This window comes from Convolutriloba macropyga, chromosome 4 (assembly GCF_964194025.1).
Source record: "Convolutriloba macropyga chromosome 4, txConMacr16.3, whole genome shotgun sequence".
Lineage (NCBI taxonomy): Eukaryota > Metazoa > Xenacoelomorpha > Acoela > Convolutidae > Convolutriloba > Convolutriloba macropyga.
Genome location: NC_134471.1, coordinates 64,386,583 through 64,406,534, shown reverse-complemented (window position 1 = coordinate 64,406,534; position 19,952 = coordinate 64,386,583). Strand labels below are relative to the sequence as shown.

Sequence of the window (19,952 nt, the reverse complement as noted above, 5' to 3'; positions counted from 1 at the left end):
AATATGACATCGAGCTATCCCGGGAAGAGGTATTTGAAAATAACCTCAATCAACTCTTCACCAAATCCTTCCTGGCGGTCCTCACTAGTAAAGACGCAGTGTTGAAAGAGATCCGCGATTGTGTACTACAGGATGATGAGGCCCGTTGTAAAGAAGTGGGCACGTACATCCACTCCTTTTGGAAGGATCTACATGTGAAATCGGTGTCTGTGTGTTGATCAACGCGTGGCCATTCCAAACTCTATAGAGGAGGCGGTGCTCGAATCCATCCACATGACGCACCCGGGTAGTTGGGGGATGATCTCTCTCTCTCCCAATATGCATGGTGGCCCTACATGCATAGGGAAATTTTAGCAAAAACATCTGATTGCGTCCCGTGTACAGATATTGGTAAGAATCTGAAACCTATCATACCAAAGTCTAAATGGCACCCACACAAAGCTTGTCAAGAACCAAACGAAGAAATACAGATTGATTGTGGGGGTCCGATAATTAATGATAAAGATAAAGACATTTATTTCTTAACATGTATTGACCGTTATTCAAAATATCCAACAGTTAGAATATTCGACAATGCTAATGGGGTAAATGTAGTAAAATTTCTTCGTGATTATGCATATACTCATGGCATCCCGCGAACAATACGCTTAGACCAAGCAACTTGTTTTATAGGTAAACAAGTTACAAACTACTGTAACGAAAATAATATCGACATTCTCGACGCTCCGGTCGGTGATCATAGAGCTATTGGATTGGTGGAGCGAATGATCCAAACAATTAAAAGACGTTTATCTTGCATGAAAGCCGGAAATAAAGACACATTTTCCACAGCTAAAGCAATTAAACAAATAGTCTCTGATTTACGATTAACTAAACAGAAAACAACAAAGATAACACCTTTTGAAGCTCATTTCGGTCGTCCTGCAAATACTCCTTTAAGAAACATTAGCACACTTCCATCAAGTCAGAATCTAACTTATGAAAAAATTGTAAATCATTAATTAGATGCTGAAACAGTTTCTGCGGAGGACTTGCTGGACGAAAATGGATGGATCAGTGCCAACAGAAGCGACATCGAAAATGAGCAAAAGATATGTCAGGCCTCTTTAGATGCAGGTCAGCGCTATCGGGAATCAGACAACAAAGAGTCCCGTTTCATTACCCATCCGCAGATTACGGATCCTATACCGAGGACAGAACAGTCCCTTAGTCAAACTGGCCCGAAAACTACCACACAAGAAACGAGCAAAACGACAGTTGGCGGGTCTGTACGAAGTACTAAAGCCTGGATCTTTCGTTACAAAGTCGTCACCAACAACGACGATCATCAACGAGCCTGGCAGAGCCCCAGTAAAGGTTCGAGATAGTGATCTCGCAAAATTTGGGACCAAAGCTGAAAGATCCACCAATTTGTGGGTATACGCTCAACGACGCCCTGCTCCCTACAAAAAGACCACAGAATTTAAGATTGCAAAACATAGTAACGATCTTAAGAAACAAAAGAGGGGCGAAAAAAAAATCAGACACCGCCAACGGGACACTACATCGGTAGTATCATCTGTAAATTCGAATGTATCGCGTGCGCTAACGGTACGCAAACCGACAAAACCGCAGCTCAAAAGACGCCATAATGTTATCACAGATGATATGCACGAAGATGTACCAGCTCAAGACCAACCCTTAATTTCGATTGTACCAGCTCCACCTACACCTGCATCACAAGTACCCCCCGCACAGGCACAGGACGACCAGACAAAAGGCCGCAAGCGCAATCGACCCCAATTTTATGGCTTCACAGATGCAGATATTTCCCCAACAAGTTCCCTGGCTTCATCAAGTTCAGCTCAACCAAAGAAGCGAAAGAATAAAAAAGATAAGAAAATATCAAAACAAACAGATTCGGTAGTAGCTCTTATCCAAACTGCCGAACAATCAAGAATCCCGTCACCACCCCGACCCGACTTACAATTGGGGCAAGTTTCACCACCGGATCCCAGAATTAGATATTTCGAATATGAGCAAGAACGGGAAATGTCGGTTTGGGACGCAGAGAATGAAATTTAAGCTAAAAAACTCAGCAAAACTGTCATAAACTACAATCACTTATTTACTCTTGTTCCCGCCCATTTGATCCAATTTTAATGTTAACCTTGCTTTTAATTTATTACAGTTGCTCTTCAATTGTTAATCTTTAATTTATTCCAGTATTCGCCATGCGAATCCATTTATTCCTGTGTGTGCATTTAAATTATTCAGTATAATGTATTCAGTTTACATGTTGGGAATTTGACGCGTATTCGCTTTACGATTCAAAATTTATTTAACATTTGTAGTACTTCTAAATTTTGAGTTAAGTTATGTTCATCCCACTCATTTGCATGTTTTGTGTTGATTCAAAAAATTGTAAATACATTTAAATTTTTTTTTGTCACGAGGGAAATGTGATACGTATGGATACCTAAATATATATCGAAACCTTTATGTGTACTAAATTATTTACCCTCTATATCTATAATTATATCATGTGTTTTATAACTAAAAGTTATGACTTCTATTTATTCACCTATATTAATATTCCCGTTAGTCTACTAAACTATTTCATATTTTGTTCATGCTAGTTTATTATTAGTAATCATAATTTCCTTTAGTCAATCTGAATTCAAGTTACTCTACAAACGCTCTTCATAATTCTAAGCTAACCTCAGCAACGGATTCGCACCGCGTTTCCAATAATCAAAATTCGTAATACACAATTAGTTGTGTATTCGCTCTGCAATTCCTAACACATTCTTGAGGTAAAGTATTCGCAACGCGAATCCTAAACTATTCAATAAGATTGAGTATAACAGACTTCAAGCAGTGTCACTTAACCATTACTTAAAACACTCACGTGCACATTTTAAAATGCCTTTAAAATCACTTTAAGACGTGTTCGAACGCGTTTCGTGCTTTAAGCATAGCTACGTGGCTCAGCAGTCACTTCAAATTCCGACTTTACATTTCGAACCGCTTCGCGGTTCTCGATAAACGCCAGACGTTCGCAGTAACTTCTAGCATAGTCTTGTACCATTAGTTACTGCCCTATGGGCTTTACATGTTTATCAGGTTTGTGAGGACGAAAAGGCAAACAGAAAGACGAATAAACTATCAGAAAAAATTGCACCAAGAACAGCAGGACTAACATAATTGCGACAATTCGAGATCAATTCTGTGGAGAAACAGATGAATTGGGCTTTGAAGTGTGTATTTTATTGTTCTAGTATCAAGTCGTCAAATGAATTAAGAAAACGTAAAAAATATAATCGGTATAAGACAGCTGATCGAGTTGAAAGCTTTAACGTACTACTTCCAATACATTAGGAATATGAAAAGAACCTTTCATCAACAGCTTAAATTACCCATGGCCAGCTATAGGATTACCAAGCGCACTAGCCATATGTCTTTTGTAGGGAATATTCCATCTGTTTCTTCCTCTAAATCATTCTTTAACCATGTATCGTGGAAGTGGAACTCACTACCATTGTACCTGCAAGATACAAGTGTAAACTTACAGGTATTCAAAAGTCGATTGAAAATTTTTTGATAGACCAGTCAACAGCAGTTCCTATCCAAAAAGCTAGCACATGGCGTGACTTCCGCTTCAAATGACCTGTGACCAGTTAAACTCAAATAAAAACTAATTGTGTTTCTACATAAATCAATTACACTTGTATATTTAGCGACAGCTATCCCCATACAATAATATAGTGTTCTCTCTTTCTCTTTTAAAAGGCATTTGCATCTGGGGTAGTAAAAGTTATGTGCCCACTATGCTAGGATAGGGGGAAGGGGCAGAGTATATTGACCAAGCCGAGCCAAACCAAACTTACCGAGCCTCCTTTCTTCGCGCTTAGTCGAATGCAGTTGAACTCATTATTGGCAACTAAAAACAATTTCTGTGCGTCCGAAAAGCGGAACTTGGTTCGAATTTGCACAAACAACTTGAAAAACAAACATGGTTAGCAGTTTTGAAAAGATACATGATAAAACTATATTTTCAGTATATTGTGAACATACGTTGAAAATAGATGCACATTGAATGAAGACAACTTGTACAACAAGTATTCTGTGAATTTACTCAAAACTGATCATTTTGAAGAAAAATAGACACAAATTGATATCGATCAAAATTCAAGCATTAGCTTCAATTTCAGATAGTTTGACACAAATATCCAAAATACAAAGCAGACTCTACTCATTAAAGAAGAGAACATTAAGATCTGACAAGAACTTTCTAAGCTACATTGATTATTCTACAGCGCACAAACAAGAATAGTATTCAACGGATTACACAAATGATGAATTGATATTTTCACTGCCAGTTCTATTCAAGTCTGTGGAAATTTCCGCTACACAAGAAATCCTATTTTGATTTTTCGCATTCTTAACATTTCTCAAGACCACTTGTGATTCTGCAAGTTCTGTTTCCTGAACGCAAAAAGGGAGTTTTTCGGTTTCAAATTTACTTCTAGGTTTTGGCGAACAAGAACCAGAATTTGCTGTGTTAATTCTCCACAACGTATTCGAACTTAAACTTCGTTTAAATCTTTGGTAAACAGAAACCGGTGACTTTAAAGACTGGCTATCGCTGCAGAGATTGAGAGCCAAATCTTCGTCTATGGAAGGCTTGAATTTCTGATAAGAGGTAGAAATTTGAGCATCTGTTTCTTTCCCTGGTAAACTAAATTCCTCGCCAATATTTCCAAAAGAACATCGGCGTCCTGAACTGCGGCTGCGTCTGGTCACAACTCCCGGTGAGAGGATACCACGAAGATCCGTAGGGGTTTCAATTCCGGAATAAGGTCGGCTGTCAACATGGTTCCGACCTCTACTAGCCGTAGAAGCGAACGTCGCAGTTCTCCTCCTCGGACTATCTTGACAAGAATTAGCTTCTCGATTGTCTAGAGTGCCTTTTGATTCTCGTGGTGGTTTCAGAAAATCATTTTTAAACGTTTCCGAAATGAAGTTACCTTCGTCTGGTGAAACAGATTCAATCTGAGCAACGATTTGGCAATTTTGGGTTTCTGAACAACTTGGCTGATTCGAATCCAGACTTGCAGCCGTTACTGTGAAGCGACTAGGCGTCAATACTGGACTGGATACCTTGCTAGGGGCAATTTGGTGATGTATGTGTGACGTGTCTTCCTGGCGGATTTCTCTCAACGATATTTGATTTCTTCTGTTGTTCGGAGTCGTTATTCCATCGTTAGCATAATCAAGAAATCCGACCTGGTTGCTAGTTGAGTTTGCAATGACTTGATTTGCAAAGGTTAAATGACTTTTCAACTCGTGGGTTTCTTGGGGTTTAACTGTGCTCTCTGATATGGCAGTGAAGTTAGAGTTGGTGCCAATGCTAGTGGATGCCCCATCAAATGTTCTAGAAGTCCTGGATCCCCTTTGGTCTCTATTCAAAACCGTGTCCGCCGTCGAGAAAGACACATGCTCGGTTTCCTGAATTGCATTTGGATCATAAGTTGCTGAGAGTTCTCCGAGTGGTAAAGCGACATTTCTGAACTGAGTGGTAGAATAGCCTTCATCTATTGGAGAGCGAGACGCTTCTTCGTTCAATGTTAGCGCCTGGTTTTCATCATCGTTAATAGACCTGGAAGGAAACATCAATTTTTAACATGACTAAATTTCTTAAAATGCTGAGAACTATATGATAGTCCCACGTTTCTGATTCGGACAAATTTACGCTTTTACAGGAAAATGAGCTGTTATTTCAGCTGGTAACATTAAAATCAAAATATTGTTTTGCTACAGGTGTTTATAAAAAAATGTGATCTTGATAACAAAACAGGTTAATCAAAGAAACTGAAGAAACTGCAACAGCGATATTATTGATATCTAAAACCTCCACAAATTTATTTGAGGGCTAGGAATTTTATGAATTCCTGGTTTTTTGTCAAGCTAATTTGCCGATCGATAAGCATTTTGAACAGCCAAATCAATCCATGATAAAAACATTTTTTGATTTTTTTCGAGGAAAAGATGAGGCAATAAGTTCTCAACATTTTCATCCCACCTTCATACCGTCAGATTACTAGAATTCATTCTCAATTTGCATAATTATAATTCTTCCAGCTTTTTTGATAATTTTTGTACATGAATCGAGTTAAAAAAAAAGTTTACTAGTTCTTCCGAAAACAAAACTTCAGAATTTTGACTCACGATATCGAACTTAGATTCTAAACTGAACTCTAAACTGAGAGTATGATGCTGAAAGAATTTGTTAGCGGAATTCACATTAGAAATTATTATCAAATTGGTAATCTATAATTTTTGAAACTCCCTGGAAATCGATTAACAGATGAACCTTGCAAACCGTTTCCAGATAATAGAATTGAATTGAGCTCTTTCTTAAAAACAGCGCACCAAACGACAAGTTTATTCAAAATACCAAAACATAGCCGGCAGATTGCCGGAAAATAGCCGCGATAGACGCTTGTGGCGTTCCATGAACTGAAACAACTAAAGGAATAAGATAGACAGATCGACCACCAGTCCTTTAATAGACCAGTAGACTTTTTGGGTTATATTTGGACTGTCATTTTTATGACACATATGGTTTATAAGGAAGCCCTAAAAGAGCTTTTTCCAAATTGATATTCAAAATAAAAAACTCAAGACTTATACTCAAGAATTAGGGCATATAAGTTTGGCACTACTTAGATGCACACTATTGATCTTTAACTAGTAAATGTTCATAAAATAAAGTTCCATAAGAGAATTCAGAAGTCATTTTTTTGAGTGAGGTAAGTCACGCAATTGAACTAAAAGAAGAAATGACGTCACGCACTCAGATTTTAACTGCAAAGCAGTAGAAGTTACTGACGTCATTGAAAAAGTCAAATCCAAGAAGTCAGGTCGTAAGAATCATCGATGGAGACGACGAATTAAAAAACATAGCAGGATAAGTCCTGACGTACAGTTCAAAGAATTTTCATTGACTAAACAAACAACTGGACCTAGAACGCACTATGAGTAAATTCGGAAAACCATTTCTAAAAAAAATCAGAAAAAAAATTAAAAAAAAAAACAGAAAATCAATGTCAAAATGCCGCATGTGAACCACTAAAAACCACTAGCGGAAAATGAAAATTTGGTTCAAACAAACAACTAGGCGTAGAATAAACTATGAATGGATTGGGAAAAGAAATCCGATCCAAAAAATCGAAAAAACCGTAAAAATCGAACTGAAATTGCCGCATGTGAACAAAAAACCACTAGCGAGAAATGAAAATTTGGTTCAAACAAAAAAACTAGGCGTAGAATAAGTTATGAATGGATTGGGAAAACCATTAGGAAAAAAATCCGATACAAAAAATCGAAAAAAACCGTAAAAATCGAACTGAAATTGCTGCATGTGAACAAAAAACAACTAGCGAGGAAGCGAATTTTTGTTCAAACACGTTTTCTCACTCTACCTTAAAATTAGAGCGAATAAATTTCACGCCGCATAACCACTCGCATTTTCGCTCCCTTTCCTGTTTCGGCGTGACCAAAATCACCACTCCAATTTGACTTCAAAAATCATGAAAAAGTGTGAACAGATCTTAAAAAAAGACAGCGCCCAATACAATTCAAACTCTTTGAATTATAAAAAAACCACGATGTCCCCGATAATAGCCGCTATCGCTTCGCAGCTAATAAAAAAATATAGTCTCAATAAGCATTTTTCGATTTTACACAAAATCTTTAACAGAATATTTTACTGAAAAAACCAGTTGATGAATGATTTCAAGTATTCTATCTTTGGATATGAGTTTATTGTTTAAATACGATTGACCATAACATATAACACGAGATGCATTCGAAATGTGAGCGCAGAAGACAGGACCGACTATCACCCTCCCTTTTTTTCAGATAAGTTTCTTCACCACCCAAAGTAAAACGATTTGTCTAAAGTTTACACCATATGTTCCCCTCTATTAGCTTTTAGTTAAAGTGTAATGACTCATTTGATCATAAGTATTCCAAATAAAGTAAACAACAGATATCTGGAAAGCAGAGTGTAGGTATTAAAAGTCAATTCTGGGTCTATTCTGTCCCCTCCCCAGCTTATTTGTCTTATAACTTTTACGACCTGATGCACGTGCCTTTTTTACATAGTAACCTGCCATATAAGATAAAAAATTAAAGTGGCGGGGGCATAAAAACACTGGGTTCCAAAAAAGAATAGATCCAATTGTCTATTCTCTCAACTATTGCTCGGTCAAAGTCGTCAGAAATTTAAAAAATTGACTAGCGTCGCGCGAATTGTTTCTTGAACGAAAAGCGCGGCAATTTAAGGGAAGTGATGCCTAGATAAGTTAATAGGTGCAAAAACCCGTTGAGAGGGGTTCGAACCCGTGAAATCCCAGACGGTAGTCTGATACTAAAACATAACGGACTAACGTCGGGCGAATTGCTCTAAAACAACCGGCGAGCGGTTGTCTTCATCATTAGCCAGCTACTGTTTAGAGAGGCTAGCTTTAGCTTCATTGAAGGGGCGTCAGGTGGGGTAAAAGATGATGACCTAACGCCACATGACAGCAGCTGAAAAGTGGCGTCAACAAAAGAGTTAAGGAAAGAGAGAGAGAGAGATAGAGTGTGAGAGACAAAACGTGAACGATAAAGAAAAGGAAAGAAACCCCAGCCGACAGAGAGACAGGATAATTTTCCATGATGATTCGAAGCTGCAAGTTTCCAGAATTTGCAGTGAAAACATATTCACAAAGTTTTTGTCTCTGGAGTTCTGTCATGTAACCCATCTGCAAGACTTAAAAAGTTTCGTTGACCAGTATTGATCGTTAAACCCAGAAAAGGACAAAAATATTCAAAAATTTTAACAGTCACAAATTTTAACAAAATCTTACTAAAATTCGTGATAATAATATCTTTAGAACCATTTCATTTTCTCACGAGACTATCCAGTATTTCAAGCCTTAAATATTTTCACTGGCTCATAAAGACCCATTAACTTGGAGCATGGTAATCATTATACAAAAATTTGAAATTAAATTTTATCAAAAATTGCAAAAACTCGGGTCAATAAAATATTGATAACCTTTCCATTAACTCTAGAAACTATTCAGCAGCTTATCATCAAACGTTAGAGGAGGTCCCTGGCACCTGGTGCCAGAAAAAATTCAAAAATATTCAAAAAATTGCAAATATTTTTTAAAATTGCTCAAAATCGTAATATTAAAAAAGAGGCTCTAGAAACCTAAAAAATGACAATTTCAAAAAACTTTCAAGTTTTATCAAAAAATTGGTAAACTTTGTGATATTAAAAAATTGAAAACTAATCAATGGCAAGCGAAAATTTTTCAGTAGCTTAATATTATACCATAACGGAGGACTTCTGGACCCTGGGTCTGAAACAACTTTAATAATGACAATTCAATAATGTCAAAAAATGAAAAAAAATGTTGTGTAAAAAAATTCTAAAATTCGTGATGGTAAAATGTTGAAAACTATTCCATTACCACTAGAAACTATGCAATAATCTATTATCAAAACCCAGAGGATGTTCCTTAACACCTAGGGCTGACAAAACTCAAAAAATGATAAAAATTTTCGAAAAGCTTAAAATTTTTGAAAATTATTATAAATTTGCGTGTTTTTGTTTGGATTATCAAAACATGTAGCTCTTAAAATGATCATAAAAAGTACTTATGACTTGCAAAAGACCTTTAACCGGCCTCAATTTTAGATTGGTCCAACAAAAATTTCGAAAAATGACAAAAAAAAACAAAATTGCAACATTTTGGGCTCAAAAACTCCTAAAAATGACCTTTTAACCCTAAACTACGGCCTTCCCAGTAGCTTCACAACACTAAGCACTTGAAGGACTACTAAATGCGGCTAAGTGGCTCTAATGAGACTTAACGCGCGCTGGGCGCTACCTGTTTATCCCGTTTTTAAGGACGAAAAGTCAAATGCGTCAGACGAAAATCGGTCAAGCGAAAAAAATCGCACAAAAAAGACCAACAGGACTAATTTAATTGCTACAAACTTCGTTTTAGAGCAATTAACAAGGAGAGGTTCGAACTTTGTTCTAAAACAGTTCAACACACATGCTTAAAATAAATGCTTTAGACATTGTTCGAGAGCAATTTAAAAAAGCGATGCTGAAACAACATCCATGAAATAACTAGAGATAAATTGATGGAAAAAATACCTTACTATTGTTAGTAAAAAGCCAACCTCGAAGTAGTTTCCGACTCCTCCTCCCCATCGCTTCCCATCCTCTTGCCATAGACCCACTGTTTGAACAGATTCCAGTCACCAAAAGTCATATTCAAGTAGCACTTGAGTTCATCCATGTCACACACAGCTAACACTCTCCCGTTTATATTCTGACTTTTCAAAATATTTCTGTAGTCGTATAATCTGGCACTGTCAATACCTTCTATCTCCGTGCTTAACACGTTGCAAATGTCGTCTAGACTGTACTCTGTTAGAGGTTTGTTTCTGTTTAATCCGATTGGCTGATTAGCGGATGGATGACGGCTAGCCGACCTCGTTACTCTGACGTCACGATTGTGCTCCTCGGCCGAGGCTGAGATACCCGCAGTAGTGGCCGTTACAGCGTTGATGCTGTTCAGGTAAGCCGAAGAACTGGTCAGGAATCCGTCGCGAGGAGCTGTTGACGTCGTTACCAGACCCATTAGAGATGTAGGGATTGCTCTCGGCCCTGTGGCTGTGTTTACAGCATCGTTTCGACCTATATCGGTTAAAACGTCACAGGATTCTGAAGGCGCAATGTCGATATAACTCTTCAGAGACGGGTCTAAATTAATAGTATGCGGGTAGAAATTCTTGATATCCGAAAGCAATAATTGCGGATGATGATTCGACAAAAACAGCTCAAGAAATCGACGTTCTGAGTCATTGTCAAACATTTTATCATTCTTTACCGGAGGCAACGACATTTTCAGGTCTTCGAACACGTCCTTTAAACTTGAATTTAACCGGTATTTCCATGCGTTTTTGAGCAAATAGAACATCATCCATGAGGTATGATAGCTCCACCTTTCGGTTAAATGGACCCAGTAGGCTAGTTTCTTCCAATCGAAACTGACTCTGTAAGCTCTGAGTAGCCTTCCTGTAACCGAGATAATATTAATCAAACGTTGCATTTCTTTAGGATTCAAATCATGTAAACAGTCGCGATCTGATGACAACATTTTGCTCAAATTCCAGGTTGATAAAACACATGATTGGTACATGTGAGAGCTGGCCACACCTAAGCTTGGAGCATGGTGAGTGCTTTGATCTTTCGGTAACGTCACTCGTGTTGTCGCATTTTCTCGACCAATGGCTCGAGAGGGGACAGGGCGCGGAGGTGAGCGATCATTTGAAATCATATCCTGCGATTGCATGAAGGAAGAACTTACCAAACCTTTCAAGGCATCCAGAAAATACGATTCCCTGGATTTATCTGGAAAATAGAACGGAAGATGGACAATAGTTCTCATGTACTCGTAACTTCGGATGTTTTGGTTTATAGATTGGTTTGTTATTCTTTGCTCTATAGATTTGATTATCGATACCGGGTCTAGACAGTAAACAACAATAAACGGCATACCGGGGTAACAAAACAAAATTGTGACTAATTCTATAATTTTCATCAGTTTATCCTGTTCACACCTGTCCAGCCCATCTAGAAATACAACCATCCTTGTAGATCGCATTGCAAATTGATCGATCCCTATCACAATATTAGCCAATGACTCAACGTTATGTTTCAGTTGCTGAACAAACTTTCCTTCAGGCATCGTGTTGAACTTTTCAGCCAATCTGCGCGCTTGTTTATACTGTGACCTGTGAAAACTCTGACACACCCTCACTATTGTTGGGAAATGAATTAGCAAAATAAACAACGCTAAGGATCCCAGGGCTATGCTAGCAATGAGGTACTTTCTCGCATCCAGCATCAACAAAAGTCCCATTGTGAGTAGAAGTAGCACAAATAGCACCAGATGAACGAACGTTGGCATACAAAAGGTCAACTTGAATATTGACTGACGTCCGTGATTCGATTTCAGAGAAGCTTGCAAAAGTCTGAACGCTAAGAAACCATATTCTAACTCAGCCTCGGCGCAGAGTGACGCGACCAGTTTTGCAACCCCCGATTCCTCGCTAATATCCGCAATTCTAGATCGATCTGAGAAGAGATACCGCATTGGGAGGGCTTCGTTTAGGTCTTGAGTTCTCCTGCCTCGGTTACTTGGGGGTCTAAGAAAGGTAATACAAATTAATAAATGAAAATAAGCTAAATAATTGTCTATTTTGTCAATGGCAGAATGAGCACCTTCGAAACGTCTAGCGCAACAGCGAATTGTCTCAATTATAATAACAGGCAAAAGAAAAAGCGAAAGACCAATCCCCATTATCGTAATCTTGATAGCTAGACCATGAGGTGCAAAATAACCAAACAAAACAACAACAGCCGCAAAAGCTAACAAAATGAGGTAAATAATCCAGCGTTTATCGCTTTGGTGGGAGACTGGCAAAGGTTGACAAAATGTTTTCATGTCGTTTTCAAGCCTGGGTAAAAAGTGCGATTTGCCCGAACCCCAACGCGCAAATAAACCCAATGTTATTGGTAACGAAAGCGAGGGTTCGCTGAAGAAATCTGCCAAAGAGGCAGAGTATAAATGGTACCCAAGTAGCTGGTGGCTGGTTTCGTGTTCCTCTGCGGGCAAAAACCGCCTGGCACCAAAAACTTGGTTCAAAACATGGCCTTCATTCTGAGACGTGTCTAAATTATAGGGTGTTTCGCCCGCTTTGTTGGGCATGTACAGAATCCTTCCGTGTTTTGGGTTGCTCAACAGAAGTTGCGTAATTGGTCCCATTTTGCCCTTGACAGCTATATGAACAGCAGTATTGCCGTCTGAATCAGTGTCGAAAACATTAGCCCCATGTTCTAATAAAAGCTCTACTATTTTGTAGTTCGACTTTTTGGTCGCTCTAATCAAGCAAGTTTCACCTGACGAGTTTGTGATGTTGACTTTAGCATCGCCTTCTCTGACAAGAATGCTCGCAATTTCAGTTTCATTTTTCTCAATTGCAATCATAAGGCTCACTTTGTTCTCACTTCCGACTAAGTCAACATCGACACCTTGATTGACCAACACCTGAACAACTTCCCGATGATCGTTTTTGACGGCGTGAATAAGTGCTGAATCGCCTTTTTGATCCACTTTGTTGACAAAAGCTTTCGCATCGATTAAAGCTTCTGTGATTTCGACAGATCCTTGCTTAGCAGCGTACATTAATGCTGTCATACCCGATTTGTCGACACAGTCAATTTGTACGCTCGGGTTTCTGCAGGATAAAAGCAGATCGACCAGTCGCTGATTGTTGACACAGACACTGGCAATGAGCGGAGTCCAGCCGTTCATTCCTTGAATATTAATAATTCGATGAACATTTATAAAATTTCATCAGCACTTATTGATTGATATAGCTATCTTACAATGAATTATTTGACATTGCTCCACTTCACTTTTAGATTTCCACAGAAGCAACCCCCGCCAAGATCAAGGTATAATTTGGGTGACGGACTACATATTCTAACCCAACTTAGCTGGGCACTCTATAAAAAATCCAATTGTCTATTTTAGTACCTGAACGAGTATATGTAATTTACTTAAGGTCAAATAAAAACTCAGATCATCGTATATTGTTTGAAGTGCAAATAATTGTTCCGACCCCCACTTTAGTGGTGAGAGAGGAACTATATACTCAAATGGGTTTTTTGTTCAGTCAATTTTGGCCGATCGATATATTCATTGTAGAGACTTGTGAATGGTATCATTGAAAAGCACGTATATCCTAGAATATGGATTAAAAAACATTTTTTTGAATTTGTTTTTTACAGGGAGTTATCGAGGTTTAAACTTTTGTGAATAATCGACCGTTTTTATTCACAATTTCCGTAATTTTCGCTAAAATTTGGCTCAACTTTGCTAATATAATTTAACATAGAATAAAATTTTGAACGGTAGTGTTATTGTTACCGTTATAGATAGAAGAGCATTGCTGAATTGTTTGATCGGATTTTTTTTGCTAAAAATTGATAACAGTTTCAAAATTCAGACATTTTTCATCAAAAAATTGCAAGAAAAATGCATTTTTGCCTAAATGCACGCCAAAATCAGGGATAGGTTTTATATCAACATGGATTCTTACAATCAAAAATCTTTCAATTTATATTTGTGCTGCCTTTTTTTCCAAAATTATTTTGCTTTCATTGTTTTTAAATGTTCATTATTGACGAAATTTTCAAATCACAGCCCCCTCAATGACTGCTCCCATTTGCATAAACACGAGGCTAAAGGTAAATATAGTATATTTTCAGTGAACCTGATGGTTTTGGAATGGCTTGGAAAAAGAGTTTTGGTAAACTTTAAATGGATTCTTGTTTTGGTTTCAATTGTTTTCTTTTTGCAGTCTGACAAAACTAACCAATCAAAGATCCAAATGGCTTCCTCATGAGGGGTAGATGAACCTCTACATTGCATTCGGTTGTTATCTAATGTCTCTTATAACTTAAATAAATAAATGACTCGAATAAATTTGTTTTAAAAAATTTCAGTAACTTTTTGAACTTGTCAATTTTTTATTTTATTTCTGTCAAATTTTTAGCTTATTCTCAGGAAACACAGGTGAAACCTGTATATATATATATATATATATATATATATATATATATATATATATATATCTGACAAAAACTGACCAAACAAATTATATTATATTATATTATATTATATATTATATTATATTATAAACAAATCCTTAATTCTTTTCAAAAAAGCAACATTTTATTAAACTTTGCTCTTTTGGTTATTTCTTGTCGACTTGTTACCAAGTCGCATTGAGGAAAATTCCCATTTTTCTAATGAAGTACAATTGAATCTTCTTTAGTATAAATTTTATCTGATGCCATTTTTATTTGGTTATTAATAGTTTTTAAAAAATGAGTTTTTAAGAGTTTTGGTCGTAATTAACATTTGTAATTATTTGATTTTATCGGCGTCTTTTCTGGTAGTCATATTAATCCAAGGTCCCATCGGGCCTATAAGATAGATTGTTTTATTCATTTAGTAGTTTGTTGAACGATATGTTAACTTTTTTTTTAAATCTCTTCCTCATTTGGTAGACAATTAGGTGAAAAATGTAGATAAGGGCAGATAAGAAAGATGACAGGACTAATATGATTGCTACAAACTTCGTTTGAGAGCAATTAACCAACTCTAAATTCACGAGCAAAAGCAAATGCGAGCTATCTGCGACTCGAAGAAACACAAAGTACTACAGGCGTTAACAGAGGACCTGCCTCTGATCCGCAGATGATTTGCAGTTCAAGATACCTGACATATTGACATCAGCTCCATAATTCAGTAACAGACTAGCGCAGTCAAAGTGTCCCTTCCTACACGACCACAAAAGAGCAGTCGTTCCATACTTGTCGGCCGAGTTGATAGTTTCCGGATTAATTCTTTCCAGTAGTTGGGCAACAACTTCAGTGTTGCCTCTGCCGGCAGCCCAGGAGAGACAGGATACCCCGTAGCTGTCCTTGTGCTCTATCATTGCACCTTTGTCCACCATTAGAGGTACTAAATCCGGAAGGTCGAGGAAGCACGCCCATGTTAGAGGTGTCCAATGGTTGCGATCGGGCTAAAAGCAACCATTTCATTAGCTTTTACCCCAACTAAAAGCATCCATAATTTTTAAGGCAGAAAAGGAAAGAAATCCGAATTTTGAATCAAGGGTTTATCGGTCTGACATCGCACATTATTGATTGACGTAGTTCGATTCATGCAATGCATGAAAAGTGCCCCCAGCACATGTCAGACCAATTAGTCCTTCAAATTAAATATTTGCATCCACTATATCGCAAATTGAGGAATTTCATTCAATTTTCACCCCGTAATTATTGACTTGACTACCTTTCTAAGAGCTGCATCGTTCTCAAGCAAGAGTTGTGCCACTTGAACGTGTCTCTCCTTCAGAGCATAGACCAGTGCAGTCCAGGAGTCAGAGTCCTCCACATTAACATCTATCTCGTCACAATCCAACAGCTGTCTCACTATCCTCAACTGGCCCAACTCACTCGCTATCATCAGTGGAGAACGACCTACAATATTCACCAGCGCTTGAACTATTTAAACATTCCATGCAGCTATCTCCAACGCCCAAAACTAACAGATGAAAAAATGGCGCCAGTTTTTGTAATCAAACTGCTTCTTCAACTGACCTTTACCCACCCCCTTCCAGAAAAGAATATGATAACGTATTAATGATGTCTTTACACATTTATAATGATCTGCATAAATGGTAATGGTATGTATAAGTGAAATGTAAATTAAAATAACCGACTAACATGCGGGCGAACTGCTCTCAAACTACCGGCGAGCGGTCCGGCTACGGTAGCGCCCAGCTGCGGCTCAGAGATGTTAGCATTGGGGGACGGAGGAGTGGAGTGGGTAGTGAACGGATTGGTGGGAGGGGGTTAGGGTTGGGCATCGGGGGCGGAGAAGGGGGTCCAAACCACACGGTGGAGGAGGCTAGACGTGGAGTGAGTTTGAGAGGGGGGTCAAACTTTCAAGATTAGAAACCGTCCTTCACGCCATAAAATTGTTTCCTCAACAGTTTTGATGAATCGCATTCTTAGAGACTTAAGGCGTAACGCTCCAAGAGAACTTAATGCCCTCCGAGTGTTACCTGTTTATCTTGTTTTTGAAGACGAAAATTCAAATGGGTCAGACAAAAAATCAGTCGAGCGAAAAAATCGCATTAAAGACCACAGGACTAATATAATTGCTACAAACTTGGTTTGAGAGCAATTAATAAAAACAGTTGGTACGTAGTCGAAAAAGATTAATGAATTACCGGTTGTAACCTACGTCATAATAACCGACCCGCTTTTTCTGGATTACATCCGACAGTACATGGGGCGCATAACGGACATCGGTCCGCTATTGCGCTGCCGGTGATATTAGCTTTCCTTAATCGCAGAAATGTTTAGAAAAATATTGAGATATACACAAGAAGACTATAAGGAACCACAAGATTTGGGGATTACCACAAAAAGATCCCAAACTTTGAGAGCAACGAAGATCAATTCTTCGCAGAAAAAGAACATTGAAATAGCTGTCACTAAATAGCTGATCAAAATTAATCAATGGTATGTCCTTCGAACAACCAAAAGGCATTACGGTATTATATTAGAATTCCAAAAGAGTTTACAACCGGGTGGTCGGTGTGCGAGCATTCCGGATTAAATCCCCCAGCGCATGAGAGGCATGGTCGTGTACATCTTTACTCAACCGCACTTGATATTAGGCTATCTAAACTGTAGAGCACGCACTTTTGTAAAGAATAGAACAGAGACGGGCTGATTCTCAAAATGATACCGTTAAAGCTGATCAAAGGCAAAAGATTTGAATCTCGAAAAAAACTAAACCAAATTTGGACGCTCTTTTGATTTGATATCTAGAAGAAAACTGTCGTCAGTTGAGTTTCGCTCTACAAAATTCTAAGTGAGAGTAATCTAGCCCACGCAAAAATCAAGAAATCAAGCGATAAAAAGTCGTCCAAAAATGGTCAGACAAAAATTTATCAATCAAAAAAGTCAAACACAGCTCAAATAATTGCTACAAACTTCATTGAGAGCAATAAACGACAGGGCGCTCACTGCTCTAATTTAAATGATTTTTAACTTGTATAACGGAGAAATACCATACTTAAACTTTTGAAATTCTCTTCAAATGATAGCTGCAATTTGGTCTGGAGCAAAAACTACGGAAAAAAGTGCTCCTGACCCCGTAGCTGTTATTTAAAAACTATAACACACTAGCATAACTCGAAGCGTTCGTTTAGGAATTGTAAACTACTATTTAAGTTGACTCAACTATTGGTTTAAAAAGAAACAAATCAGTCACTGACCGGCGCTGGAACATGACACTCCATCTTCGGACAAATCTACCAATTCGTTCACATATGGCATGTCAGCAGCCAATAGTGATGTCACTTGCTGTTCGGATCCCTGCTGTATGGCTACGATCAGTTTCTTCAGGGTATCCATAGACGTCGTCAATTCCTCTTTCGTCTTGTACCGATACATCTTGCAAAATAAGCTGTTTCTTTTCTAACAATGATTGAACTAAGGTAAGAACTAGGCAAGTGCGTTGACCATATAGAAATTTAGTCAATAACCAAAAAAGACCGGCAAAATAACATCAGACAACCAAGTTTAAGACAGTTTGCTTTGTAAACTCATCATTAAAGGAAAATATATCACAGCAAAGCAACATCCCATATCATATATTTTGTCACTATTTTCAATAAGTAATTTTTTTACTGTCTGTCAAAACAACATAGGGACCATGTATTTATTTAGATGCGGGTGATAAAATTGACCAAACAAAACCATCCAATCAAATTTGGACAGATTTTAAATAGGGGACCTATTTGAAAGGGGTAGGCAAGAATAGCATATACAAGGAGATAATGCCTCTTTTAACCTTGTGTAGGACGAGAATAACAAGGTCTCAAAGTAAAAAATACCCCCAATGGAGGGAAAATGGGAAACACACCAGTTTCTAAGGATAACACAAACAACAGCACAGGAAATAAGGAAGCATGCAAAGGTTTTAATTAGCTTTCAGTCTGAATTTGGCAAAATGGAAAAAATTCAGAGCGCGATATCAGAATCAAAACGGATGAAAAATAGAGAAAATCTTAATAAATTCGAAGCGTAATAAGGTTAATTAAACAACAGAATAATTAACCTACAATTGGAATGATTGGTTGAATTTCTATTGAAATTATGAATGAAGATTTAAGCAAAAAACGACTATCGAAAATATGCTAGTGGCTAATTCAGGACGATTTTTAGTATCAAGATAGCAAGATACGACCGAGATAATACTGCTCAAATTAGATTTCTGGTAAAATGGCACAGCCAACCATAAATTTTGATGATAATTAGCAGTTGGTTTTTTATAACAAGAATTAAAGTCTATTTACAAAACGTGTACAAATTTAATGAAATGATGACAATGATAATAATACTTTCTGGGTAACAATGAGTGATAACCAACAGGTTAGTAATAACTGAAGTAATAGTTGTAACGGATTGCGTCTCAATTGTCGTTGTCTATTATGACTAATCGTGTGACCGTTTATGAGTTTAGGGTTATTCAACATTTAGCACCTGAAATGAATGACACTCATTAGTACTAACATTCTATTCTTCATTATAACCAATTTAGGAGATCTGTCAATTTCTGATTAAACTGGCTGGACTATTGTACCGACCTTTTAATAAGACCTAAACTAGGTTATCTATTAAACAAAACCCTCGCAGCTAGATTAAATAGTTAACCATTTAATCATAGAAGTCCAAATTTGGCAACTGTAAACAGGTGATACAATGTTACTTGCAATCAAAATGATAACTTAAGAGGGCGTCTGTTTTAATTAATCAATTGGTTTAAGAAAGAACAGCAAAATTTCGTTTGCTCTACGAAGGTATTGCGACAACGCCCCATTGGACTGGTACGGGATAACCTAAGGACAAATTAACCGATAAAAATCAGAGGGACTTGAGAAAACAATACAAATTAACTAAGACTACATAAAGCTAGTTACAAAATCATACATGTGTATATCTGATTCTGATTAAATACTGCATCTGTAATTTTAGCAGCTGCTTGCTAGTCACAGGTGTTCGGTAAGTTCGTTCAGCAGCAGTAATATTTGTTCAGCAGTAATAAATTAGTTCACAGTGAGAGAATTCTTTGTAACTAGACTGAGAGGAGTGACAGAGTATTATGACAATTGGAGCGTGCTAGTTTGCTTGCTTTTGACAAATATTGACAAGGGAAGAAATAGGATACTGCAGAAGATAC

General features: G+C 37.6%; 2 protein-coding genes across 2 annotated transcripts in view; one reads left to right on the top strand and one right to left on the bottom strand.

Moving 5' to 3' along the window:
- The window catches only part of LOC142338607 (selenoprotein S-like), a 482,730-nt gene that overhangs the window by 229,236 nt on the left and 233,542 nt on the right, over window positions 1-19,952 (top strand). The gene's annotated exons all lie outside the window — the stretch shown is intronic.
- LOC142337825 (uncharacterized) lies at window positions 4,017-19,487 on the bottom strand. Its single transcript, XM_075387355.1, has 5 exons — window positions 17,986-19,487; window positions 15,987-16,174; window positions 15,408-15,714; window positions 10,231-13,435; window positions 4,017-5,641 (listed from the first exon to the last, which is right to left on the bottom strand). The coding sequence occupies exons 1-5, from the start codon at window positions 18,161-18,163 to the stop codon at window positions 4,327-4,329; spliced, it is 5,193 nt and encodes a 1,730-aa protein (XP_075243470.1). The 5' UTR covers window positions 18,164-19,487; the 3' UTR covers window positions 4,017-4,326.

Coding starts and splice junctions, on each gene's coding strand:
- LOC142337825 (XM_075387355.1), bottom strand. CDS start 18,163: ATGTATCGGTACAAGACGAAAGAGGAATTGACGACGTCTATGGATACC. Junction 16,175..17,985: donor AGTGTCATGTTCCAGCGCCG/GTCAGTGACTGA, acceptor TGAATATTGTAG/GTCGTTCTCCACTGATGATA. Junction 5,642..10,230: donor GAGTCGGAAACTACTTCGAG/GTTGGCTTTTTA, acceptor GTTTCCTTCCAG/GTCTATTAACGATGATGAAA.